At 44.0% G+C, this 26,520-nt stretch overlaps 2 protein-coding genes and 1 long non-coding RNA gene across 9 annotated transcripts in view; 1 reads left to right on the forward strand and 2 right to left on the reverse strand.

Moving 5' to 3' along the window:
• Positions 1-16,310, reverse strand: part of RNF144A (ring finger protein 144A) — a 68,279-nt gene extending 51,969 nt beyond the window's left edge. For 3 of the 7 annotated variants that reach the window (XM_030037560.2, XM_041128855.1, XM_030037561.2), the window contains exons 1-2: positions 16,108-16,216; positions 895-946 (exon numbers count right to left, since the gene is read on the reverse strand). The gene's annotated coding sequence lies outside the window, so the exon portion shown is untranslated. Of the gene's footprint in view, positions 1-894; positions 947-16,107 lie in introns of all 7 variants that reach the window. The other 4 variants (XM_030037558.1, XM_030037559.1, XM_030037566.2 and 1 more) reach the window with 3 other exon arrangements.
• A 176-nt stretch (positions 16,311-16,486) lies between these two features.
• Positions 16,487-20,367, forward strand: LOC115351315. The gene is made up of 3 exons (XR_003926766.2): positions 16,487-16,793; positions 17,271-17,323; positions 20,256-20,367. It is a non-coding gene; the product is annotated as an uncharacterized LOC115351315 (long non-coding RNA).
• On the reverse strand, positions 17,582-26,185 carry RSAD2 (radical S-adenosyl methionine domain containing 2). Its single transcript, XM_030037938.2, has 6 exons — positions 25,813-26,185; positions 25,468-25,629; positions 24,777-25,006; positions 23,323-23,472; positions 21,503-21,535; positions 17,582-20,954 (listed from the first exon to the last, which is right to left on the reverse strand). The coding sequence occupies exons 1-6, from the start codon at positions 26,183-26,185 to the stop codon at positions 20,790-20,792; spliced, it is 1,113 nt and encodes a 370-aa protein (XP_029893798.1). The 3' UTR covers positions 17,582-20,789.
• Between the last annotated feature and the right edge of the window lie 335 nt (positions 26,186-26,520).

A 26,520-nucleotide genomic window follows, 5' to 3' on the forward strand; every position in this document is an offset into this window, starting at 1 on the left:
AATGAATACTCAGAAAACCTATATCCTCAAACTGCATATGTAAAATTTTAACATAAAGCCTGTGCTTCATTACCAAATCCAAAAAATGCATCTTGAAATTAATTTATAGTCAAACACACATGATTCTGGTCTTCCTTATTCATCATTCAAACAACATGCTCTTTAAAAATAGTTGTAATTAGTGAAGCATGCATTAACCTTTGGAACTTCTAAAAATGAGCATTTCATTCCTGCAACATTCTTGTCCTCCCCTCTCTGATTTCCATTTAGAGAAAGATGCAATATGGAAAAAATATCTACCATACTTTCAGAAAAAAAAGCAAAAAACAGTAGCTAATGGAATGCCCTGGCAGCTCAGGCAACCTTTACTTGAACAAGCTCAGATACGTATGCACTGTAACATTCTAGGCTACTGATCAGTTATTCAACCAAGCTATGTCACCAAAAAGAGGTTCTCTCCTCCCTTGCACATCCTCCTCACTTTAAGCTCCCCCTCCTGCTTGCTTCTTTGCCACAAATCCTGCTTGAAAATTAGAAAATCTGACAAGTTTGTGTTATTGCCCTCTTCCCACATTCTCTTGACATTTTAGGAGGAAAAAAAAGTGACAAACAAAATCTATTTTCATTATGGTGCATCTGGCTGTAAAACGAGAAAACAGCTTCCTGGAGCTTAGGGTCAGAAGGACCATTGGATGCATTAGCTTGTTAACCCAAACACCACAAATTATTACCCATTTCCCAAGTACCCTGAAAGCAAGACAAGTAACTTGTACATGGCTAACAAATACTGCCTGGGCACATGACCTGCCTTGGGCTGGACACCTCAAGAGATCCACCACTTTCTCTAATGGTACGAAAGGCAATTCACTGGTTTAAAGACCTGCAGCCATTCACCTTATTTCCATTTAGATCTTCATCCAGTGGTTCTAGTTATGCCTCTCACTCTCTAAATGGGAGGAGGAGGAAAATAAAAAATAAAAAAGGAAAGTAAAAGAAAGTTAGTACAAGATACTTTCTTGTCAAGCCAGCTAAGATGCTCAGTCTCTTCTCATACTGTTGGGGTATGGTTAGTGATTAAGCTGCCTGCAAACTCCTTTCCTACAGCTCTACCACAGATGTTCTCCAGCTCTTCTGCCAGCCCTTCTTCCTTAGCACAAAACCTGTCCTGGCCAGTACTCTCTGTCATTGCATCAGCTTCATCCGACTCAGGCGTCTCCTGACCTCTTTCTTCCTCTTAAAATCTTGCCGTTGCCAGCACCTCACTCAGCACTTCACTAACCGCTCCACCAGCACTGTCTTCACTGGGGCCCTCTCTCCCTCTTCTATCTTTCAAAGGCAGAAGGGATCCTGAGGAAACAATTCCCTTTTTATCAGCAGCATTTGCCTCTCCTCCTGTTTGCTCCTGGGCAATCTCTTCCAGCCACAAAAATGCCTTTATCCTCTCTACAGAGGGACCTCACAGGTTTGCCTCCCATTCCAGGACTCACTCTCCTCATCCAAACTGGAAATTTCAATCCTCCTCTCCGACATTTCCTTGGAGATATCCAGCTACTAGGTTAAGCTCTACACAGAGCCAGACAAACCTCTTATCTCCCCTCCCACACAAGGCTTTCCCAAGAGGCTCTTCCTTGATTAGCCAGCATCCTGCCAGTCCCCCAGCCTGCAGGCTGATCATTATATTCAACAAGAACCTGTACATCTAAATCCTGTAGAAAAAAACATGCATAATATACAGAAAATGCAGTCTTTTCCTTCTGATCTGTCAGGCAACTAAAATGCTCATCCAGGCACTCAAGATCTTCCTCCTTTTCTTGGGCTTCAACCAAGACAATTTGACTTTGAGAAGTATTTCTGAAGGGACATAAGCAATGGTCATCTCCCCCATATGCTGCCTTGCCATTTTAACCCTTGTTTGCTATTTAATTCATGTAAAAAACCTAAACTCCTTCCCCATAATTTTAATAACCTTCTCAGCCTGTTTTCACTTCATCATTTTTTACCAGGGTTTAAGAGTCGGCTGCCTACTTCTGATCAGCCAGTGACATTGTCCTCCATCACCAACAGAGCAATTTGTCTCAGAGATGGTCCTGACAGATCAATCCATCTGACCAATTTTAGACATTTGTCTTCAGATGAGATGAAGTCTGTCCTAAAATTATCTGGACAGGGATCCAATAATTACAAATAGGACAAGTGCAGAAAAAAAAAAGCAAGCTGCTCACACCCCACCCTTTCCACATTAAATCACTACCAGGAATTTCTTCACCACTAAATTCTTGTAACTCTTTTTCTATACCTCCTGCAGGTTTTCAAAAGACCTTTTAAAGATGTGAAAACTAGGACCAGATGCAGAATTTGAGTATGACTATCGTTAACGCCATGCAAAGAGAAAAATGTTTCTTTTATAAATCCCATCAGCCAAGGATTAAATTAGCCTTCTCTCCTCTCCCTGCAAGAGTGCATTGGTAACTTAAAGTTCTGTATCCAGCCTGATCCCTAATATTTTTGCAGAGTTGCTGCTTTCCTGGATGCAGTCTCCCTTGCTATGGATGTCCAGAAAACTCGTCACTGAGAAATCTGACTGCATTCAGCCACACCCTGAATACCTACCTTTGATTTTACTCATCAGAAAGAAAGAAATCATTCTTTGTGACTGCTTACTTATCATTAAAGTCTGGGAATGATAGGCTGGTAAACAGCATGATAGGCTTTTTTTTTTTTTTAAGCTTCTGCCACACTAATGAAACTGTTAAATGGTGTCCAGTCTAGGCCCAGTCCTGGAGCATCTTGATTCCCAGATTATTTCCCACAGACATCTACTTGTTTATATTTTGCAGTCAGCTGCTGCTCTGTTCAGCCAGTGTGCTTTTGCTGATGTGCTGTAATGGTTTTCCCAACAAGAAAGCTCTATTGTACAGAGCCACAAGCTGACAGGCAGAATTAGGAAACCTGTGTCAGGCTCAGCACAGGACCGGTGACAGATGCTGAAAGAAAGGCTGTGGGATCTGCTCTATATTTGTGTGACAGCCCATGGCTCATCTGTTTTTTCTGTCAGCCAAGAGTAGCTAGGAGGCACGAATGGCCGTGAAACTCATCTCCCCCCACTTCATCCTGTCAGAGCTGATGCTGCAGCTCACAGCCCGGCAGCCACAGGGTCCAAGGACAAAAGCTAAAGGACACACAGGAGAGAGGATGAAGTTTGACAGGTTATATGCACAGGAAGGAATTTCAGCTTTGGATTCTCACCTTTACTTATGGTGGTGACAACGTGTGATTATGCAAAACGCAATGTCCTCACCAGCCTCCTTAGCCTTGTCAGGAGACTGCGCTTCGCACAGTCCTACGCTGTCACCCCTACAGAAAGAGGGAAGAACCGCAGGCTGAAAGACGAGATCCCGCAGCAGCCAGGGACACAGCGCGCTCCTCACACGCCGCAACCAAAGCCCTGCGATCCCTGTGCGGGGGGGTTACACAGAGTTACATCGTGAAACATTTAAGCAGAACTCAAGCGTAGGGTTTAGTGAAGGAAGAAGCGCATACGAACTTCGGGTAAGGCTCCTTGCTGTTCAGGGCCAGCCTAACTCCGCTGCCATTCAAGGCAGCAGGTGAAATTCCCATGGACTCCCTGGAGCAGAGTGTGAAGTTTCCACCTGCCACAGTCCTTCCCCTCCTTCCCTCGCGTTTCCATATCCCACATCATTTTCTCTTGGCAAGTGTTACTCAGGTTACCACAGCTGAACAGCTATTCCTCTGGCTGGCTCATGGCAATAAGATGCTTTTTATTAGATCAGATGTGGGAAGCTCTTTAAAGGCTTTGTACATAAAGCAGCTACACGATTTCATGAAGACAGAAAAGCTCAAAGCAGAGTGATAAAAGGTATTTTAATAGATCCATTCATACTAATGCAGGAGGTACTATGTGCTGAAAACAGGAAAATATATTACATTTCTAACATGATAGGCCAGAAGATTTAATTACTAGCTTTGCTTTGAACCAGACAGTTATTACTACTCTACTAACTCCTGGATGCACTTGCAAAAGAAGCCTTGTCATTTTAGATTTGTAAGAAAAGGTGGTCTTAACTTGGCTTTAACTACCAGGTTTACTATAATATGTGCAATAGCAAGGCACACACAATTAAGCCTTCATGAGAAGACAACTTCCCACACACACACCTGCTGATTAAAAAGTTGGAAAGGAAAATGTCTTCCCTATACTGATTTTTCCCCTCCAATGAAGAACAAACAATCAAAGCCTACTGTTAACATAATGAAATCAGCATTTCATATTTATCTTACTGGAGAAGGTTTTGTAATCCTTCCAGATGACCTTCAAATGCAGTAAAGTTGATGAAATATTATATGGATTCCTACAAAAAGGGATGTAGGCATATCATCACTTTGAACAGTCTTAATATTGTGTAGGAAAAAAATGCTTTTTCCACACAGCTTGCTAGTCTAGTTTCTTAAGGAGAAATATTAAAATAGTTTTGACTATGATCCCGATGGCAGTGCCAAGTAGTATAAAAAAGTCTGAATTTTGGAAAATTTCTATCCATCCCTCAGACATGTATGAGAACATAAATCCATTTTTTAATTCCTCCATTTGCAAATATTTTTTAAAGCTATTGTTCACTTGAAGTACTAGAAAGAAATTAAACAGGAGTCTCAGGGCAGGTTCAGCCTGACCTAGAATTCCATACAGATTTGACTTGACCTCATTTTGACAGTCAATCACAAAGGGACCAGAGAAATTGCTGCTCATCTCAGATCCTGTGAAACAAGTATTTGACTGGAAAAAAGGTAGGGTTTTTTTTTTTTTTTTTAATGAAGGAAATTTTCATTTTAAATGCCTTAGATTCATATTCCTGTAGTCCTGAAGCACCTACATTCCCCCTTGAAACTTGAGCACACAAGAGATTGACTGGGTGAAGAGAAACACACGGGGCAACGCCTTTCAGGCCACAAAACGTCTGCCCAACACGTGACAGAGGTACGGAGTTTAACAGCAGTACAACTGCATTTTGTATAGTCTACAGCCAGGTGGACAAGTCTTGGCAATGGTTTGAGCACTGGTGACTGGCAGTGAGCTACACAGCCAAAACAAAGGCAAAATAGGAGGCAAGAAGAAATTGGTAGAATGGCCTTACCCCAAAGCATACATTCCCTGTATCCCCAGAACTTTGTGGGGGTACTCTCCCTACACCTGTTGGATTAGAGCTGTACAGTGACTGTCAGTGCTCTTCCCCTGTACCTTGTGTCATATCAGCACATTTACCAAAGGTGCTGTATCAGTTAATAGAGGACTATGGTCCTTTGATGGAAAAGGGCATTAAAAATGCAATTTATCTTCAGTTTTCTGCCTCAAGTTTCCCATGTACCTCAAAACCAAGCCAACCAACCAACACACCCCTACACACACAGAACAACACAGGGAGAGAGAATGAAAGAAGATGGGAATGATCTGGACAAGAATTGTCAGGAAGAAAAATGCAGCTCTGTATACAGGGTACACAGCCCTTTCTCTGTGTACTCATTTATAGCATGGCATGCAATGCTGTCATTCGTAACACCACAGTAGTCAAAGGCCCCCATTCAGCCTGGCTGCCTCCATGGCCAACGCCAGACAGTCCTCCGAGAAGGTTCTGAAATAACTCACGTCTTCCCTGTCATACCGTACTGCTCACTCATTTACAGACACACCAAGTCACAAGACATGCAAGACCCACTCCGAGTTCATACACTTTTAAGACGTACCATCAAATGCCCAATGCTCTTGTTCACTTTGAGACAGATCGCCCTGAAGCCACCCTCTTTGCATTTGCGTGCTTTGCATATGTGGTACTTCCCCAGAACAGAGGACATCTGCCAAAGTACACTGCATTGAGAGGAAAACCACTATATTCACATCATTCTTTTCTGAGGAACTCATATCTTGTTTTCTTTGACAGTTCCATTATATTACTTAACTGTTAACATACATAGGAAATGTCAACATTCAAAAACAGCAAGTATTTTTGGAAGTAATTTATGCAAAGTATCCCTATTTCAAAATATCCTCATTTCCTTGTTTCAGTGTACTGAATGGCTGCTGAGTAGGAAGAAAAAAAAAATTAAACTGGAGGAGGCTTTTTGTATTATTATAAAAAGTAACTTTTGTTTTAGAGAAATATGAGAACAGTATATACAGAAAAAAGTTCTCAGGCAAATCAGGGAATCTCTTTTGATCCTTGCAGACTTCCCGTCTCTGTAGGTATATATTAGTTTTAAATGGCAGGAGCCATCTCAAAGAGAAAGTCAGTTTGGCACTTAGACTCCCTGATCATATAATGATGCAATCACAGAGATACTGTTATCGAGGCCCTGTTGACCGTTTACAAATGCATCAAAACATGATGTGATTCTATCTGATGGATGTATTCAAAAACAAGATGCCCATATCAAATAGGAACAGAAATCTTTTAAATTATTTCTTATTGTCATGTTACAACATTTGCCATTTTCAAGTACTAGAGTTCTGCATATTTTCACTGAATGGAAATAATCAAAGCTCTGATGAATGTCTGGCAGGGATCTCACTGAGAAACCTCTGATTTTCTCCCACTCAAGCACTGGAACATTTGGACAGCAGACACAAAGACTTTGGCTAACATGAAACACCTAAACTCAGGTTTACGGCTTCTACAAAGAGCATTTCCCACACATTTCTTGGAAGACCTACTTGCTGATGGTCAGATACTAACCTCCTGCAGCCTTTCAGCAACTTTCAAGAGCACAGATACCTCCTGTCTTCCCAATCACCACCTCCAAATACCTGTTTAGCGGCAGACTGTCCACTTTTAGCTTTGTGTAGTTCTCAGCATGTCCTTTAAGCTGTTCTCTTCCATCAGAGAGACACTGACCTCACAGCCTTATTCTGTATGTGCTGGTTTTCCCTTTCCCCTTCCCCTCCCAGAGGGCAGGTGAGCAGCCTGCTGCATGAAGGCATGGGACATTTTGACTTCCCAGCAGTTTTACATCGCCCTCGCAGTAATGCAGACATGTACACAGGGAAAACATAGGGCTGCTGTTTCTGAAGCAATTAAGTTGTACTTTACTTAAAGGTTCTTTTCTTTATTTGCTTCAGACCCTCCCCGCCCCCCCTGAGATTAACAGCTTTTTAGCATAATTGGCAAACATTAAAGAAACAAAACCCAAAGTCCATAAAATATTTATCAGAAATCTTTAAACTAGAAAAAAAGATGTAGCCCTTGCTGTAACCTGACAGATTTCTTCTTTCATTTAAGCCTACTTCCCTTAAGTTTCTTTGACTGTAAAGATTATTTTTCTTTTTTGAGGAGAAAAAGAATTTCTTCTCTTTCATATCAAACTCCAGATCCTGTGAATTCTTCAAAACCTCCATAACCAGTAGGGTTGGACAATTCCCATGTCACCCATGTTAAGGGAATCATAGGAAAGGTCCCTTGGTATTGAGAAGACAAGTGGATTTTCATGTTAGTTGAGGTGACTTTGATAGGACATCCTGATGTGCACATCCACATATTGTTTTACCCTGGCACTCTCCAAGCTGTAATTTTAGTAACACCCTGTCCAGGGTGGCACAGAAACTGTTTTGTTGGGTGGGGTGGGGTGTTTTTGAGGTGGTTGTTTGTTTTGGGGTTGTTGGAGTTTTCCCCCCCCCCCCCCAAAATAGCACCATCTTTACCCTTCTTCCACAGTTCAGGATTAGAATTAGTTGATACCAGCAAGAAATATGCAGTTATTTCAGTGAAAAAACAATGGTTCAGTCTCAAGGGGTGAGAAATGAAGCTGTCTGAGAAAAGACACTAAGGTAAGAGTAAAAAGCAGAGATCCTGAATGACCTTGCTGCCCTTCCAGTGATCCCTCCTGAAGCTGCCACCAGCAGCAGCATTGCCTGCCAGAAAAACGGTACATCGCTATTATTAGCACAATGAGGGGACATGATGGTTTGACTCTTCCTTACATCGGCAGCTATGTTGAATCATCCCATCCAAAAGCAACGATTCCCATTAACGAAAGTAACAAGGACAGGCCTTGGTCTGGAGAACTGGACAAGTACAGTAGAATCGTGGAGGAGATGAAAACAAAACCAAACCAAAGAAACCCCCCAAAACCCAGGCAGACCTTTCAGACAAGAGCAAGCAAAACAGTGATCTTCCCAAGAAAGAGCAGCCCCTGAAAACACATTTACCTGTAACTATAATAAAGCATCACAGCAGCAGTTTTAACTGAAAGGCAGGGAACACAGCCATAAGCATTATATTTCATTCAAATCTGTGAACTTCAGCTGTTTAAGGAGCTAATAGAAAAGTGAAGTGACTGGTGAAAATATTTAGTGCTAACTGACAGTTTGCTAAAAAGACTACCACACTCTTTGGATTTATGAGTCGTCTAAGGATTTGTCATAACTTGATTTTAAGCTAAATATCTAATGTGAACTGAAGCTAGAACTACATTGCTGCTCCCTCTGAAGTGAGATTTGTGACAGACAATGTCAACCTGGAACAAAAGATGACAGAACTGGGTTATCACCTTACTAATGTCTCTTTGCACATGCAAAGGGGACAGTAAAACAAGCCAGAACTATGTTTCACCCTCTACAACAGTCACTGGTAAAATATTTGAGAATGGATTTTCAGACCTATATCTATGCAAAGTACGTGGCTGACGCTGCTGCTCCAGCGGGACACCACATCGCGGAAGAAAGGAGATAAATACGGCAGGTTACATACTCTGAACACCACCACAGCTGATGCCCAGCGACGGCAGCAATTCGACACGAGCCAAGCTCTGGTGGCGTTTGCTCAGGCAAGCAGCAGAGGTGAGAAACCGCAGCGGAGAGGAGGACGAACTCACTCTGTGGAGAACAGCTCCCTCGGAGCTACACGGCTCCGAAGTACAGGGCACAACTGGACAGACGTACTGGAGCCAACAACAGCATGGACAGGTGCCAGGGTCAGCGGCACTGTTTAGCGCAAGCCTCGCACAGCACAAATGTTCCTAGCATAACCTTTCCCAAGGCCAGGGACTGTCATATCACAAGATAAACAAACTAGCTTGGAGCCTTGAGATAAACCTACACCCTGCAGGCGAATATGAATGGATGAAAATCCATGAACTTAGAAGGCTTTTAACTGTTTACCATCAGAGCTGCAGATGAGGGACCACATGCTGCACCCTTTGGAAGCGGGCAGCACCAACGCGTAGCAACCGCAAAGTTCACTACCATGTTGTGCTTAACAGCCTTTACAGATTTCACCTCTCAGTGATTAATAGGAAGAGTTGCCTGGTCTGTTTTACCTGCAGCTTACCTGAGGCACAAAGGCTATGACCCCAGCTTGGTCTTAGGAGTAAGCCAGAGCCCAGCAGGCTCCAAGTCTGGTCCTGAGGATCAGCTGAGACCAAACCTCAGGATGCAATGGGCATCAACAGCTTGTCTGAGCTGGCACATGCATCCTGCAGCTGTGACCGTGGTTATCCTACCTCTTCCAGCTTTCCAGCTGCAGCTAGTGAAACATAGTGGATGTCATCACTACATCTTTGCTAGAAAGCTACACACACAACTAGGACACAATGATTGACACAAGCATAACCTAGTAATCTGAAGGAGAGGTAAGTGTCATCTGGAAACCTTTCAAAATCTAAGATGTCAACAAATATCAGAAGTACAAAGAGCATCAGGAGAAAAATTGGAAAGCTTTATTAAAAGTTGTGGGGTTTTTTGTTTGGTTTGGGGTTTTTTTAATTTAAATATGGACTGCCTTTCCACAAATCTAACACATCTTGCACATATCCTCAACACATACATTTGGTCAGCACTTTTTCCACAAAAGTAAGAGCAGACAGTACACATTAAAGGTAAAAGTAATGCATAATTAATCTAAAGAAAGTAGGTGTAGGTGTTTTCTCCTCTAGGCTCCAAATGCATGACAAGAAATACATTATACATGAAGGAAGATGACAGTACAACATTAATCAAATCAGCATGAAGAAACAAACAGAAGACTGTAAGATGTATTCAACAGATATCAGTGTGCAGAAGTAATCAGCTAATTGAAAGGGTCACACAGGGTATGTTTATGCAAAATAAACACAGAGGAGAAATACAGAAATAAGACGGAACTGTTTCAGTTTGTCCCCTATCAAGTAACATGCTCCATTCAGGGAACAATCTTTATACAAGACAACTACAAGAATCCTAAAAGTTTGTGGGCACCTAAAGAATTGCTATTATAAGACAAAAATTAATAAGAGAAAAAGAGAGAGTAAAAATAAATATTTTAACAAAAGGAAACGCACATAAGCAAAACATTATTCTAACGTATGAAGAACGGTGTTTGAATATAATGTTTAAAAAACCAAAGAGCCTTTCCTTTCTCATCATGCACTTTCTGCAGTATTGTAAAGCTATTTGGGGCTAAAGACTAAACACTTGCTCTTCCTCCATATTCAAAATTGTGACAAAAATATCCAAAGAGGAAGTAACAGTCTAATTTGAGATAGGGTCAAAAAATAGGAGCATAATATAAGTTGAATCCTAAGCAACTGAGCCAGTAAAATCCAGTTTGCTAGGAATGTGTGTCAAAGTTGTAGGAAGAGTTCAGACTGCCATCTCTCCTTAGCAGGCATCTTTCCATCTGCCTAGGCTGCCTACCGCCAGAAAACTTGTAGGTTTATTGGAAATAAGCTTCTACCCCTCTCACAAATGCAACTGGAATTGGTCAAAAGGTTTAAAAATTATTAAGAGCAAGAGTGAAAGACAGACCTTCACAGAGAGTTGCACGTAATCTCTATTTTCTCAGAAAAACAGGCTAAAAATATACATACACTGACTGCAAATAGCTTGGTCCTGAATTTGCAGTCACTGTTACAAGATTGCACTGGAGACATAAGCCTGACCACATTAAGTCACAGAGCATCACTCTCACTCCATCTGGATGGATGTATTTCTTAATACAGGTACAGAGAGCTGAAGGGAAAACTGTTTCCTTAAGTAGCAATAGAAGGAAAACCGGAGTTAAAAAGCATGCATTTTCCTCCTAAGAGGATATAAACACTGTCTGAAGCATCAGGCCCATAAAAATACAATTGCCTTAAGCAATATGCCATGAGCCCTCCTGTCACCCCAGGGAGGAGGCATTTGGCCAGGGCTCTGCACACCCACACCACCACAGCTACCCTGCCTGGTCACTGTGGGCAGGCAGGCCTGCCTGAAAACAGGGTGTGAATTCCTCCTGGGAGGGCCTGATGCCACGTAACACCCCCGAGCACATGGCAACAGCTGGGCATTGCCCAAAAGTCCTTCAAGCAAGAGCATCCGGCCATACCGCAGGCTCAGGGCCGCAGCAGATCCACCACCCCGAGTTACTCCGGGGATCACACCGCATGTGAAGCTTCAGCAGCCATCTAGCAGGCTCATCTATGGTAAGAACAGAAAGACTGATCTGCCAGAAAGATCCTTTTAAATACCAGAAAAAAGAGAAACAGCCCCAGGTTCCTCATCATTGGAAGTGTTCAAGGCCAGGTTGGATGGGGCTTGGAGCAACCTGGTCTAGTGGAAGGTGTCCCTGCCCATGGCAGGGTGGGTGGACTAGGTGATCTTTGAAGGTCCCTGCCAACCCAAACCATTCCATGATTCTGTGATCAGTGGATCATAACCTGGCTTCCTCACCGCTTCTGCTACCCCAGCAGGAACAGGCTGCACAGGTCTGCCACAGCTTGTGCAGACCAGCTACCTGCAGCAGGAGGCTACTCCGAGTCTGCATTGCTCAACAAAATGAAAGCTTCATTATCAGCATACCCAAACCTGGAGAGGATGCTCAAGGGCAATGTGCTGAGGAAAAAGACAGGCACCAGAAGTCATAATAATGAGTGCTTCAGGAAAGCCAGTGTGGGTGGGACAGCACGCGATCCCTTTTGACAATTCTGCCAGATCTGCCCCCTACCAGACATAGTTTATAATTCAAGGGTAAAAAAAAATACTTTTTATATAATATAACATTGTATAATTTAAAAAATATTATATATAACATTTTATATATATGCACACACATATAACTATATATAAAAGGAGATTAATATCTGTGAGATGAAGAAATCCACACATAGTTCCCTCTTTATGGATCCTCACCAGCAATAAAACATGAAGCAGACCATCTAGTAAACAGCAACAGCAGAAATAATAAGCAGAGGAAGCAGCTGATCATGTAACAGATTATGGTGGGCCAATAATGAATCGTTGCCTTAATATATTTTTCTAAATTCATCTTCATATTCCTCACTAACTACGTATAAGAGTCCTCCACAAGGGCTGGATGTGTACAACAGTTGTCAGGTATTATCCAATTCTTACGCTGTCTATGACCTATTTCCTAAAGGCTGGAGTTGAGATGAAGGCAGGTCAGCTGAAACTTTCTCCAAGAACCACAGTGATAGATTTCACAGATTGCAGTTCGTAGTGGAGTTTTATGATAACAGGAAATAACCCCAATACTCCAGAAACAGAACAGTCAGTAAAATTGCCAAGTGAAAGTCAAGAGTAAATACAAAGACTCCAAAACTTTGGAACCTAGCTGCTCGCAAGCAAAGCAGTGATCAGGGCAAACAAAGTTGAGCATTTGTATGTAGTAAAAAAAAAAAGTATGCCTGAACCTGGTAAGTTAGAATCTGTTATTTTCCAGACAACCTGCAAGACCCATCTTCACTCCCAAGTATTTCAGGTGATCCTTTGGATACCATATGGTAGAAAAAGGTTACATAAAGTAAGCTTTAGTCCATTTCTTCAATCATAAGTTGTTTCCATTCAGTACAAACAGGATGTAGTTGTATTAAACTGTGATACTGGTACCTGGAGGATAACAGCAAAGTGTTTTAAGGCAACAAGCTACCACTCACTTGCTATTCTGTGAATGAAAAGATGGAAATGATGCTATAAGAAGGAAATAACATTGTCTTGCCAAGACTAGAATCATCTGATGAGAATTTCTTCCCTCACACTAAATAAAACTACCAGACATATTGGTTCACTTTCTCTGTTCCTCATTTTCTTCAGCCTTTTTGAGGAAGGACACTTATGGTGTCACCACCAAATGGCACCATCAGCAAACAATCAAGCTATTTGAAAACCCATTTTGTACTAGCACTTCCAGCTCCAGTATTCACTGACTGCATACACAAAAAAACTGTAAGCATTTCTGATCTGATTTGATTATGAAATAGAAAAAATCCTTCCCATCACTTTGCAGCAGGCAGGCAGAAGAGCAAGTGTATTTTCAACAGCTCCTCCCAGCCATCAGAAGTGAAAAATAGAAATTATCATTATGATCTTTTTGTCTGATCTCCTTCAAAAGGTCAGGGAAAGATGAATATTATGAGCTCATTTCTGCAAAGCAGAATAGAAAAGGATCCTGTCTTATAAAAAGAACAGCTGACCACAGCTTAAGTTAGACACAGCAGAATTGCTAAACCATTCAAACTGCATGGTGGGCTGGTTTGTAATTGTTTTCCATTTCCTTTTTGTAACTGAAGACACAAAAAGGAATACAGTTAAAAGCAAATCTCCTAATCAAACCATAGACTACCAACTCAAGTCCTTAGCTATTAAGGCTACTCCACAGGAAACATGGTGAGAAATAACAGGTTCTGATTCCCCTGCTACATCAGGTCTCTAGGAGAGAAAGGGTCTACGTGCGCAGATCAAGCTGTGGGATGATCAGAGATGTTATTTTTCCCTGAATCAGCACTGGGAGGGCAAACAACAGTTTTCTGCCAGCCTATGAGAGCATTCTTGTAAATACAGCAGATACACTGAAGCCATTCATACCCCCAGTATGGCACTGCAGCCAAAACTCATGGTTAAGACAGCAGCCTTGTCCTTTGGCTTAACTGAAAGGAAAGTTGTCAGAAGTTATAAAAAAAAAAAAAACCCAACACAGAAAATGTGACAAAGACTTGGAATGTAGTACTGGAAAAAACATTAGAAACAAAAGCAGTTAAGCAAATATACAGTCTTTTTTTCCCCTAAAAATTATTGCCTTAAAATACTGAAATATGCAAAATCCAGATTGTAAACAAAGGTAAATTATAATACTGTGCTTCAAGGGCAAAAAGCTACAATAACTGCTTGCAGACAATATACGCATGATTTGGTCTAGCAGCTCCTAGAATAGGAATCAGGGTGATTTAGAAAGGCGGGGAAGTCAACCCTTTGTTTTATCTGAAGGATGCTTCATTCAGAGTAGTCGTATCAGATTGAAACATCCGTCATTGTATTTCACTCACAGATGGTTTCTCCCGCTCATGAACAATATACAGATTGCACAAGAAGATAATGAGACATGATGACCAGGGAAAGGAGGGGTAAAGGAATAAAACTTCATCCTGGAAAAACAAAACAGAACAAACAAACAAAAAAAACCAACAAAAAAAACCAAAACCCAAAACTAAAGAATCCTGTCTTTTTCAAGTAGCTCCTGAGCAAAAGCAAAGATTTTCCCCACCTCCACCACTCTTTTCTCACTTGACCTTGCTCCTGTTGGGTATTTAACAAACTTCAAGTCCCGTCACTTTGACTCATGCCCTAACATTACCAGGAGACAGTCATTTAAATTCTCCCCCAGTGTAAAGTCCCATCTAAGTATAAACAGAGCAGTTTCTTTAAAGGCATAGATCTGCCCCTCAGCACACCACATCCCCGCACACCCCTTCTCCCTCCCCCCCCACCCCTTCACTACATCTCATGTCCGTAAGAGAAGCAACAACAAGCCAACAGAAAGGCCAGCAACCAGGAGTTTGAACTATGGATGTAATCTCTCCAGTAGCACTCTGCCCAAGAACATTGTAACTTCAGCTGTAGCCACTCCTGGGTCAGGACCGATAAGCTAATGGAGAATGAAGCAATCCATTTCACAATGTAAACAGTTGTTTGGCTACACGGGGAACAATATAAACAAATGGATCTATTCATAAATCATCATTCAGGCTTGTTGTAGAACAGAGAATAATATGTTCCAGGCCAGAAATGACAGTATTTCCAAGAAGACGGTAGAAATTCAAACAGCTTCTATCTTCTTCCACCAGTCTGCCCCACTGACACTCCCTTGTTCCAGTTCTACAGAAGCAATTGAAAGGGCCTGATTTTTGAAGAACAAGATACTCTAGATGTAAAAGAACATTGGTGATCGGGGCAGGGGGCAACCTCGTTAGCGTACATATGCTTTCCTCCAACACCTCAAAAAAGTCAACGGTAGCATCTCTGCAGCGCAGCGAGGGAAGCAAAATATATATTAAAAAAAAAAAAAATACAAACACGAAACCCCCGAGTCCTACTCCTACTTTTTCCACCCCTGCAACCCAAACCATCCAATTTCTCCCCCAACCGCACACTTCACCTGTGTCCGAGAACACTGCCTGGGGGTGTCAATCCACAGCCCCCCTTAGTTATTATTCGCACCCCCTCGAAGAGCGGCTGCTGCCCTCCAAGGCGCTGAACTGCTTCAAGACGCCTCAGCTCATTTATGGAAACCACCGGGACACAAAACACGCGAGTCTCGGCGGCCGCTTCCACGACGCGCCCGACAACACCGGCTGGAAGCCGCACGGCCGGCAGCCCCCCTGCCCCGCCGGCAGCCCGCCGTCTGCCATCCCCCCTCACAGCCGGCTACCGCTCCCAAAACCGAGCGCAACTCCCCCCCCCCCCCCCCGAAACACCACCTCGCCGGCGAAGGGGCACCCACCGGGGCGGCTCGGAGCTGGGTGCCAGGGCCAGCCCCCCCCCCCCGGGGGGGCAGAGAGCCACGGGCGGCAGAAATCCCGTGGTTTCTGCCCCGGCAGCACCCGCCGGGGGAGGCCCCGCAGCCCGCGCGGGAAGCGGCGGGCAGAGCCCTTTACGTAAGGGCATGGGGGTGCCCGCCGCCGCCTCCCGCCGCCGCGGCGGGGAGCGGGGACACCCCCTCACCCCCGCCGGGGCTCGGCGGGGCCGGCGGAGGTACCCCCCCCCCCACACACACACACACACCCCCCCCACCTCCCGGCCGCACCCCTCCTGCTACGCCCGGCTCCCCCCGCCCGCTGCCTGGGACGCCTTACCCTGCCGCTCCAGCCTCTGCCGGCACGGGGCGGCCCGCGGAAGGTGCGCGGCCCCCCGCGCTATCCCGCCGAGCCGCGGCCGGCCGCCGCCGCCGCCGCCCCGGGCATGGCCTCCGCCCCCCGCGGCGCCGTCAGCCGCGGAGCCGGAGTGTGCGCGGCGGGCGCCGCTCCCGGGCTTTTCTCCGGCGGGGGGCGGGGGAGGGTGGGGTGAGGGCGGGCGGGGGCGGGCGCGCCCGCAGCTAGGCGGGCGCCATTAACGGCCGCGCTGCCGCCGCCGCCCGCTTTGAAGCGGCCGCCCCGCTCCGCCGCGCCGGGCACGGCGGCGCCCCCTGGCGGCGGCGGGAGGCGCCTCCCGGCCCGTCGGGCGCGGGGATCCCGGGGTTCCCCGCTTGGCAGCGCCGGGCGTGTTCCCTGGGCGGGCAGGGCCGCGCCGCCGGTTTTCCCGTTCTTTTTCATCCCGTTGGAGGGTTCGCATCCCGGGGGGCCCTGCCGGGACGGCCCCCGGCCCGGCGGGTCGTTCAGCGGCAGGAGAGAAACAGCCGGGGATGGATTTTACAGAGGAGGGCGGAAGGGTTTGCCTCGCTCGCGAGGCGGGGGAGAAGGGAAGCGCGAGGGAACCATGATGGGCACGGCTGTTTGGCAAGCACCGTTTAGCAAAACCGGCTGCTCTCCCGTTGTTGGTTTAGGTACGGAGCAACGACCGGCTTGCTTCCGTAACGCGCGGAGGCGCAAAAGGGAAAACACCGAGCTGGGAGAGGGATGGGAGCCGTCGGGTCGACCTGCTCCAAGGTACCTTACGCCCTCGCCCGCGCTGGAGCGGGGGAGACGGGACGCAGCAGCCCCCGGGGGCACCTTGCGGAGGCCGAGGGGCCGGGAAGGCGTGAAGCGTCTTGCCGCAGCTCTGCTGCTGGGCCCCTTCGCTCCACCAGAATGCGCAGGAAAAAAAAGGCTGGCAAGGGCAAGGGGGGGGGAAAGCTAAGCCTCCCACCACACAACACCATTTACTGGGAAAAGCCCAGTTGCAGGCTGTCTAGTGCAGGAGTTTATACTGCAGCCTGAAGACAGGAGAAGAGCTTGAGAAGCCACCCGTCTTTACTCCTCCGAACTGACGAGCTTTTCTCTCTTATTTCCCGTAACTGAAGATAATCTTTTCTTCTCCTCAGATATTTATGGATAGTTGTGTCTTTCGTAATGGCTGTCATCTGAACAGCACAAGGTATTTTAACTGTCTCCTCCCAGCACAGCCCCGTCCACTCAAGCTACTAACAAATGCTTTTCATCTCAAGGAGAATCACCACGATTGTTCTCCATTTGGGCCTAGATGCTGCCCTTGGCACCGCGCAAGCAGCCCCCCGTGCTAAATACAGACTGCATCCAGAATGACAGACCTCTTGTGAATGCAGTCACACCTTCTTCTAGTACAGTTCTGGGTTATATTGAAAAAAAAAAAAAAGAAGAAATTACAGGCAAACTTAAGAAAATAGAAACATTTATTGAAATGTGCAACATACTCATATGAAATATTTAGCAGTACTTACATGACAGTCTCATTTAAAAATTCATCTTTTGTAACATTCAAATAGATCAGCTTCCTTCACACTGAAAAAGAGGGCTTCTTAAAATGCATCTTCAATGATAATTTTTCCTCATTACCCAAGGTACATTCACAATTTTAACTGAAGTAATTCTCCCAAACACTCATTCTCTACAAATTTTACAAATAGCAACAGTTGCGTAACGCTAGTAGACTACAGTGTAAGTTCCTTCCCAATTCAGCATCTTTAGCAAGTGCTTAGCTGCAGTCCTCTGAGATTACACATGAAAATACAGTTAAGCATATCTGTGTTCACAGGATTTAAATTTAAATCCTGACTCTTCAGGGCCACAATGTACCTGTAATCTCTAAGCCTGGTAGTAGCCCTGTTGAATTCGGGATTATTTTTCTAGTCCCATGCTGAAAAGTTCGGCCCAACTACAGAATGAAAGCCTAAAGTCCATCTGTGGTCTGTGAACTGAGAACTGTGTTTATAGATTAAAAAAAAAAAAACAAAACAAAAACACAGGTTAATCAAACTGTAGCCAAAAAAATTGTTAAGATTTTACACAAAAATTAATTTTACATATAAAAATACCAATAGCTACTCATAAACTTCAGTGATTGTCTGTCAAACTTCATTATGTCAAATTCTTCATTTCCAATGTTCACAACTGGCATTTCCTTTGGAAAAGAGTATCACACAGAGCAGAAACTTTTTCTTAATTACGTACGGTAGCAAGAAGCGATGTAAAATGCTTAAGATTTTAAGAAGATAAGAGCTAAGAACCTTCATAAAAGCCATCTTCAATGTCTTTGCATTATTTACTGGATTTTCACATTTTCAGCTCCAGTTTGTTTATCCTGCAGCTTCCTCCGTAGGCACAGAGGATCTCTTGCATCAAAAGAATAGCCATTTACAGAGTAAAACGCAAAGCACAGAACGGCAGCATTTCTGGATCTGAATGGGAGTTTGTGTACCTCACATCTGCGTGCTGTGATACGGCTGGCATTTTCTGCAGAAGCAGCGAGCTGGTAGATGTACTGGTACATTGATACACTAAATCTTTCCCCATGGTGTGACTGAGCCAGCAGCAAAGGCAAACGCTTCTTTTCTATCATGCAGCAGAGATGCTGAGGAAGAGGCTAGACTTAACATTTGAGCAATGGGAACGCAGAGGAAGTCAAACCCCACAGTTACATAAATTTGTGCTGCCCATAGTTGCTACTCAGGCAGAACTCCAACTGAGGTCAGCGAAAGAGCTGCCAAAAGACTGTGGGGTTCATGTGTGTGGGCCACATTTTAAATGTCACTTCATATTAATACAAGAAAAACAAATACTGAAATGTAAGTGTCTAGGAAGTGTTGTGATTGCAAAATGCAAAATACAAAGAGACAAAAGAACACCACTGAGACAGTATACCTACAGTTAGGATAGTAAAAGTAGAAGCTGAAGGAACTACGAATGGAAACATTTTCACAGTGTATTCAGAGATGCACCTTCCTTTATTCAGAAGTAGCAGCTCCTACTTAAGCGCTTTCCCCTTCAACTTTGAAGATGCATTAGGTGAATGCAAAACGTTTCTCTCAAAAACGTCTTTAAAAAAAAAATCAACTAGCATTATCAGAAAAATGAAAGAAGGTGTAATTTTCTCTACATGGTACATTTAGCGCATGCTGGCTCCCAACTGCTGCAAATATTTAAACGTGTGAGACAGTCCAGGCATTGAGTTCAATGGACAGGACGAATGATTAGTGCCAGCTCACTTCTGCTTTGTGCAATGCTTATCCCTATGCCTTTCATACAGAGCTTTGCAGGGGGTGGGGAGCGGGGATGGGACTAGCTAAATTTGGAAAACTGCCATTATAAAGCCATAACAATTGCCAGAAAACCAAGAATGAGGGCAGCATATTAGATTACTGTTTTTGCAGGGGGGGTTGACACCTCTCTATTTTTTGTTGATGCTGCCAGCTCTTAAAATCAAAGGCAGCTGTCACAAAACCCGATTAGTTTCACTTAATACCTGCATGTTTGTAACCAGCAAGCAAGAACGATTACTGAGCCAAGCAACCTTTAAAACAAGGCTACATGATATATGAACTTTGCTGTTTGTGATTTCATGGCTTAGCAAAATAAAAAGCATGCGAATAACAACCAGTATGCAACAGAATGTACGTGTTAGGTGTGCTGCGTAGTATTAATTAATTTCAGAAGGAATATTCATCAGAACTGTATGTACAGGGAGAGAAAAACATGTTAAAAATAATAAATCAATATTTGCAGATAAAAGGAAAATTGAGGAAGATATTAATAAAATGCAAACATCGTTTTCACTCTAAATATTTGTTAGAACTAACACCATTGCCAATGTGAAGTAAGAAGTTGCTCGTCACTGGCTAAAACACACTTTTATGTTTTAGGACAAATATTATCTTCTTTCATGACTAAAAATACGTTTTCACAGAAAATTACATCCCCCAACATATTTGCAAATATCCCACGTGTATATGGAGGAGAGGGAGAACAACAACAGACAGTTTTACGGTTAAGTCTTAAAGAATGAAAATTGCCGATTTTTTCATCTTGATTTCCTTTTAAATACATGATTACAGATAACGATTCCTAGATTCTGACCCTCTACTACCCCTGAAAAAGGCAGGGGCTGCTTCCAAAGGACTGCCGGCTGGCCCTCTGGTGATCTAGTGAGGAACTGCAACCCGCCTTTCCACATGAACGAGGCAGAACACGTTCTCCAGTAAGAGTTTCCACTTATCCATCGATACAAATGTTTATAATGAATTAGAGATTGGGGTGGGTTTTGGTTTGTTTTCTGGCATGCACACTTATGTATCATTTTAAAATCGTTTCCCTTGTGACATTATATTAACGGTTTGCCCTTAAGTCCTTCATATAATGGACTAGAAAGTTGATTTCAGAGATCTATTTATATGAAAGCTCTGAAGGGACTTGGTAATGTTCAACCAAACAATAGATAAGAACATAACCTACATTCTAAAAACATTTAACACATTTATATATAGAACATCAATCCATATAATATACCAAGTGTAGATAAAAGCATTAGATACCTATATACAAACCCATTTTCTTTACATAATGCACGTGCCCTAACTCAGTATATTGAACTACCAGTCCAGTTTCATGTCTGCTTTACTCCACACATACTTTCCTCCTCTGTTTAGGAACATCTTCTCATCAAATCCACTGAATTTTATAGCTGCTTCTACGCCAACATCTAGGATGGACTTGGAAGGCTCTTTCCGTCCATTTCTACAGTTCAGAAAACGCATCTGGAACATCAATAGATAAGACATTAGAAAGTCAATTTGTAAAAGATTAATTCTTCTACAGAATTAAACAAGTTGCACTGCAATCCCACAAAAGCTTATATAAGTGCATGAACAGTTTCACTGTAGCCCTTAGAAGGCTCAGAAGCTCATGGTTAGACATATTGACACATCTTAGCAGGAACAAAGCCAGACCATAATTCCTGAGCATTAAATGTTTGCTCTTCAGTTACATGTAACTAAGTTGGCTCTTTGAAATTGAACTTTCAGGACAAGTTCTGTATTTTTAAATTAAAGAAAAACAGCAAAGATACACATCTACACTTTAAGATTCATGGTGCAATGATTATACATGCAACCTGATGGCAACTTCTCCTTAGGTCATACTTCTATTCAAGTTCTCAGTATGTTTGATGGGAAGAAATTGCATCTATTCCTTGTACTACATGGTAATATTCTTTTACAGAATGCACAGTAAATTGAATTGGTTATCACTGTCGTATACATACATATATTAGCATACAAATACGAAGTAACAAACAAGGACTTACGTATTCATCCAGAATGAGGTATGAATCCCTCATCTGTAATAGATCAAAAGAAAAAAAACAAATTAATATACTAACCAAAATTCCATTCTAGTGAAAAATCAAGGACAAAACAAACAACTATTCATTCAAAGCCTGACCCAAATCTTTGAAACAGGTAGTGTCTTACCACTATTTCAGTGAGCTTGAATCAAATTTATAGACCTCTCAAGCGTCTCATTGAAAGGTGGGTGCCCAACTGGATAAAGGTGGTTTAAATAATACCCAAGTTTTCTATTAACTTCTACACCAGCAGAACTTACACTGTTTTGCATACTAGAATGATTATGTCATTTTCCAAACAAATGACATGCCCATTTAAGCTGGGGTGTGTAATTATCACCCCAACAGACAAAGGTGTTCTCCCAGCTCAAAGGTAACCTGCCAGCTCAAAAAGCTCTCAGGTCTGCACCAGGAAACAGGCCAACAGCTGAAATAAGACATTTTTGCTCAGCTAACTGCGCACCTCCTACATGATCATCCCTAAAATTCTCTGTGTAGCTGTAGCTCACTGCTGTGTAGAACGGGAAATCTCTTTGATCAATTTGGTGTCCATCTTTCACCCAGGTTTAACAGAAAACAGAGGCAGTCTTCTAGAACCAAACCTACTGAGGGAAGTCTATGCTTTTTTTCCTAGGACTTCTTACACAGAAAAAAATGGAGAAGCAGTTCTGGGTTCTCATCTAAACACCTTCTTTGATGAGTGCTCTCTCCCACCAAATGCCTTAAATGCTACACTGCACAGTCCCACTTTTGTGTCTTACACAGTAAAGGCAACCCAGTCTGCTCACTTGAGCTCCCTGTACATTAAGAAGTAAACTGTAAATGGAGAGTCTTCATCTGTGGAGAGGAAAAGGAACACGAGATGGGAGATTTAAGGCACTCCTGAACGGTTGAACTTAGTATCTTCTCACTCAGTTCTTAACAGTGAGTCTTCTAACTCTCCTCATGCCATGTATAGGGTCTGTAGGCATCTTACAAAATGTCCTAAGCTCCACCCTTAGGCACTAAAGTCCTTTACTGCAGCTAATGTAAGCTGGATGGCAGCTCATCAAGTTAACTGCTGGGCTCTGCAGTAGCACAAGGAGTCTCCTGGTGAATAAAGAGCCCAAATATGCAGTCTAAAGGAGTTCAGACAATGTTAAAAATGCAGCTTTATTGTGGGAGGGAGTACCCAGTAAGGTATGTCAGGCAAAAATACTAGTTCCTGCTCCTCAACACCCAACATAACGCTGACTGGGATGATATCTTGCTTTGCATAGGTTGATGACACTGCCATAGCATAACATCATGGTGAAACTCTATTAGGAAGCTATGCTTAGAGTATAAAGTGTGTTTACATTAATATTCAACATTTTCAGGATCTTGTGCCCTGGTGGGGAAGAGCTGTTCAATTCCATATGGCTTAATTATTGTTTAGAGTTCACCATTCAGCTGTGGAAAACTCAGTTTCTCCAGTTTCTGTGCTTATCCTTTATACATCCATCTCACTGAGCAGAGGCCCACATGACGCTGTGAGAGAACTCCCGCTGTTTTCCACAGGACTGGGATCAATCAGTTTTTACTCTTCTGTTAATAACTCTGTGCTCAATAAAGAGCCTTAAAGAAAATTTAAAACCTTGGTTTCCGCCATCACAAAACCAGTTGCTGACAAAGTCGTACTGTAACTCTTCTAAGCCAATACTAAAAGGAAGACTGTTAATTGCCATGAAAGCCTCTAGTTCTTTTCCATCTTTGCAACTTTATTTGAAAATAAAGTTACAAAAGGACAGTTTCAATCTTACCTTCTGATTAGATTCAGGTACCAAACAGGAGACATCTTTGTGGCGATCCAGGAATTGCTCAAAGTCTTCATCGCTGATAACAAATTTCTCTGCTTCTCTCAGGGCATCCTCACCAGTGTTCTCCCCTTCGATGAGCAGGCACTGGAATACCTGAAGACAGAAAGCACCTGGTTAAGATTTTATGTTTTCACTTGCCTTGAGGAGAAGCGACTGTCACCATGACAAAAACCTTCAGTTGTCTCAGTAGCAATGTCTTTAATTTTTCTTTCAGCGGAGCCACACTGACACAAATTGTCATACGTGAATACTACACGAAGGGCATGGTGCAGATTTATTTTTAGCAAATTAATATTACAGCGTTCTAAATGTAATTAATCAGTCATGCTTCCTGATCAGGTTTCCACAGAAATCTTAACTGCTCTGGCCTTAATAAGGGCACAGATAATCAAAGCTCAAATAAACTTTTGATTGAACCTCAATTGGTATGTCTGTATCATAAATGCCAGTAAGTACTATGTACAATGCAGACTATCAAGTCAATCTTTATTCTTAAAGATTTTAACCTGATTCGTGACTGTAAGTTTAACTGGCTTCAGATGGTCACAGAAAAGATAAGGACGACTCCCCGGGAACAAAATGTAATAGTTTGTCTACTTAACAGCCTCCTTCTAAAGGCCAAGTCCTCAAATACATTCAGAATAGACCTTGGGAGAAAAAAAGGTGCCTTTGCCATCAACATGCTCTGTAACACCAGTAAGAAAGTAGGCCAGGAAGCTTGATGAAATATTAAAATGTCGTATTTTCCTTACACTCCTTTAGTAGGACCAAGATTTCACTTACAGTGATATTTTTTCCTAGGAAATCATGTGTGCATACCAATTTTCATGAAGCAAATAATGAGAATTATTCCACAAGTTCTCCCATATTTACGTCACATTATCGCTACCCATTTTCAGACTGATAAGGTATTTAGCACACTTCTAGTAGAAAATACCATAATATGTGCACACTAACCACTAATACTCTATAACAGAACATTAATGTCTAATGTACACTTATATATTGCTAATGATATATTAACTAATGTATCATTGTACACTAGCTTTTCCTCTTTTTCTCTACATCATGACACATTTTCAAATGTTAAAGGTCTTCTATCTTATTTTTAATATCGTAAAAAACCTAGATCTACATACGCTGAAATAGTAATTTCCTGTAAATGTCACAACAAAAAAAGATTCTTGACATATTGGGCTCCATTTAAGTGCAGAAAGAGACAGAACCTGTCTCAACACCATGTAACACTGACAAGAAGTCTGCTACCACCAGCCAAAGCTGGAGCTGGAGCTGGAGATCTGACTGAGGTCATGAGGGGTTCAGACAACTCCTGGACTTCACTTCAGTATTACTTTTCTCTGAACAGGAAACTATGGTATACAACACTACTTTCTTACCTTCCAGCGCACGGGGTTGAGTGCCTTGATCTGCTCATTCATATCTTCCTCGACATTAAACCTGTTGATCACTGAATTTATTTTGAAAGCAACACCATACTCTCGGCACCACTGTCTCAGTTTATGCAGATTTTCCACATGGTTCTTCTTTCCTTGACCACGGCCAATTAAAACGTTGACATTCTCATCAAAACTATCACATGAAATTGCCAGAATGTCTAAATATTCACCTGAAAACAAGTTTTAAAAATGTATTAATATTCAGTCCCTCGGTTAAAAGCTGCCAGGACTCTGCCCACTTTCACTTCCTTGTGATCTGTCACCAAGTGCCATGTAAATACAGTTCTGTGGAGTCCTCACATGAACCACAAAAGCCACAGCGGCAGCAGCAGCAAAACACGTTTTGGGGTTTTTTTTGTGTGTGTGTGTTTGTGTCCCCAGCATTATGGAGACAGTCTGAGCTATTATTTTATTATCTTATTATACCAAAGAGGCAATAGTACAAACTGCTTATGTTCATAACGTATAATTAGCAGTGTTTCACCAGTACTTACGTTTGGTTTGCGTTGACTGTAAATGAACCACTAACAAACCACCTCCCACTTGCACCAAACCCCATCTTTTGGTGAGGCTGCCCCGAGGAGGCTCCCAAACCCCGCCAGTGCTTCTGCGCACTGCCGTTTCTCCTTACCGTACTTCTTGAACCACCGTTCTCTAATCAGGCTGCCGTTGCTAACAATGCTGACGCTTGGTAGCTTCAACTCCTGCTTGCAAAACTGGACCAGTTTGCCCACAAATTCGCCTCTGTCCTGAAGAAACGGTTCTCCTCCCGAGAAATTGATTTTCTCCATTCCTAGGAAAGGACCAAAGGAAGATGCTGCGAACCTCTGCCTGCCTATCGCCCGCTCCTTCCACACGGCTGCAGCCGTGGGAAGAGGGACACAGGGACATCCACCCCCGCCATAACTTCTTCGACGCCACTTTGCTCCTGCGCGGGACGCTCCCACCGGGGGAACCCCCCACCCCCCGGACTCACCCGCCTCCTTGAGCATCGCCAGCCCCCGCCTGGCCTCCTCCAGGGGCAGCACGAAGGAGGTCTTGGCCGTGTGGAAGCAGAAGCCGCACTTGTAGTTGCACTGCCGGGTGAAGTGGTAATTGACGCTGGTGGGCGTCGGGGGCGCGTCGTCCCGCTCCCGCTGCCGCTGCCGCTCCCTCTCCCGCCGGGGGCCCGCGGGGGCGGCGGGGCTGGGGGCCGAGACCCCGCGCCAGCCGGGCAGGGGCAGGGGCAGGGAGAGGGGCAGGGAGAGGGGCGACAGGCTCCAGCACAGCGCGCCCAGCCGCCCGCGCAGCGCCGCCAGCACCGCCCGCGCCACCGCCAGCGGCAGCCGGCACAGCACGCCCAGCTGCATGGCTCGGCTCGGCTCGGCTCGGCGGTTCACTGGGACCCGGCGGGACGGGCTGCAGTTCAGTTGGACCCGCCTGGGCTCGGTTCGGCTCGGCTCGGCTCGATCCGGCCGGGCTTGGTTCGACTGGACTCGACTCGACCCGACTTGGCTTGGCTCGCCTTGGCTCAGCTCGGCTTGGCTTGGCTTGGCTCGCCTGGGATGGGCTCGCCTGGGCTGGGCTGGGCTCGGCTCGCAAGCTGCTGCCAGGCGCCCGACGCTCCGCGCTTAAGAGCGCGGCGGCCCCCCCTCCCGTCCCCTCCCCTCCCGCCCCGCCGTGCGCCGGAGCGCGGGGAAGCGCT

The sequence above is a fragment of the Aquila chrysaetos genome, chromosome 15 (assembly GCF_900496995.4).
Source record: "Aquila chrysaetos chrysaetos chromosome 15, bAquChr1.4, whole genome shotgun sequence".
NCBI lineage: Eukaryota > Metazoa > Chordata > Aves > Accipitriformes > Accipitridae > Aquila > Aquila chrysaetos.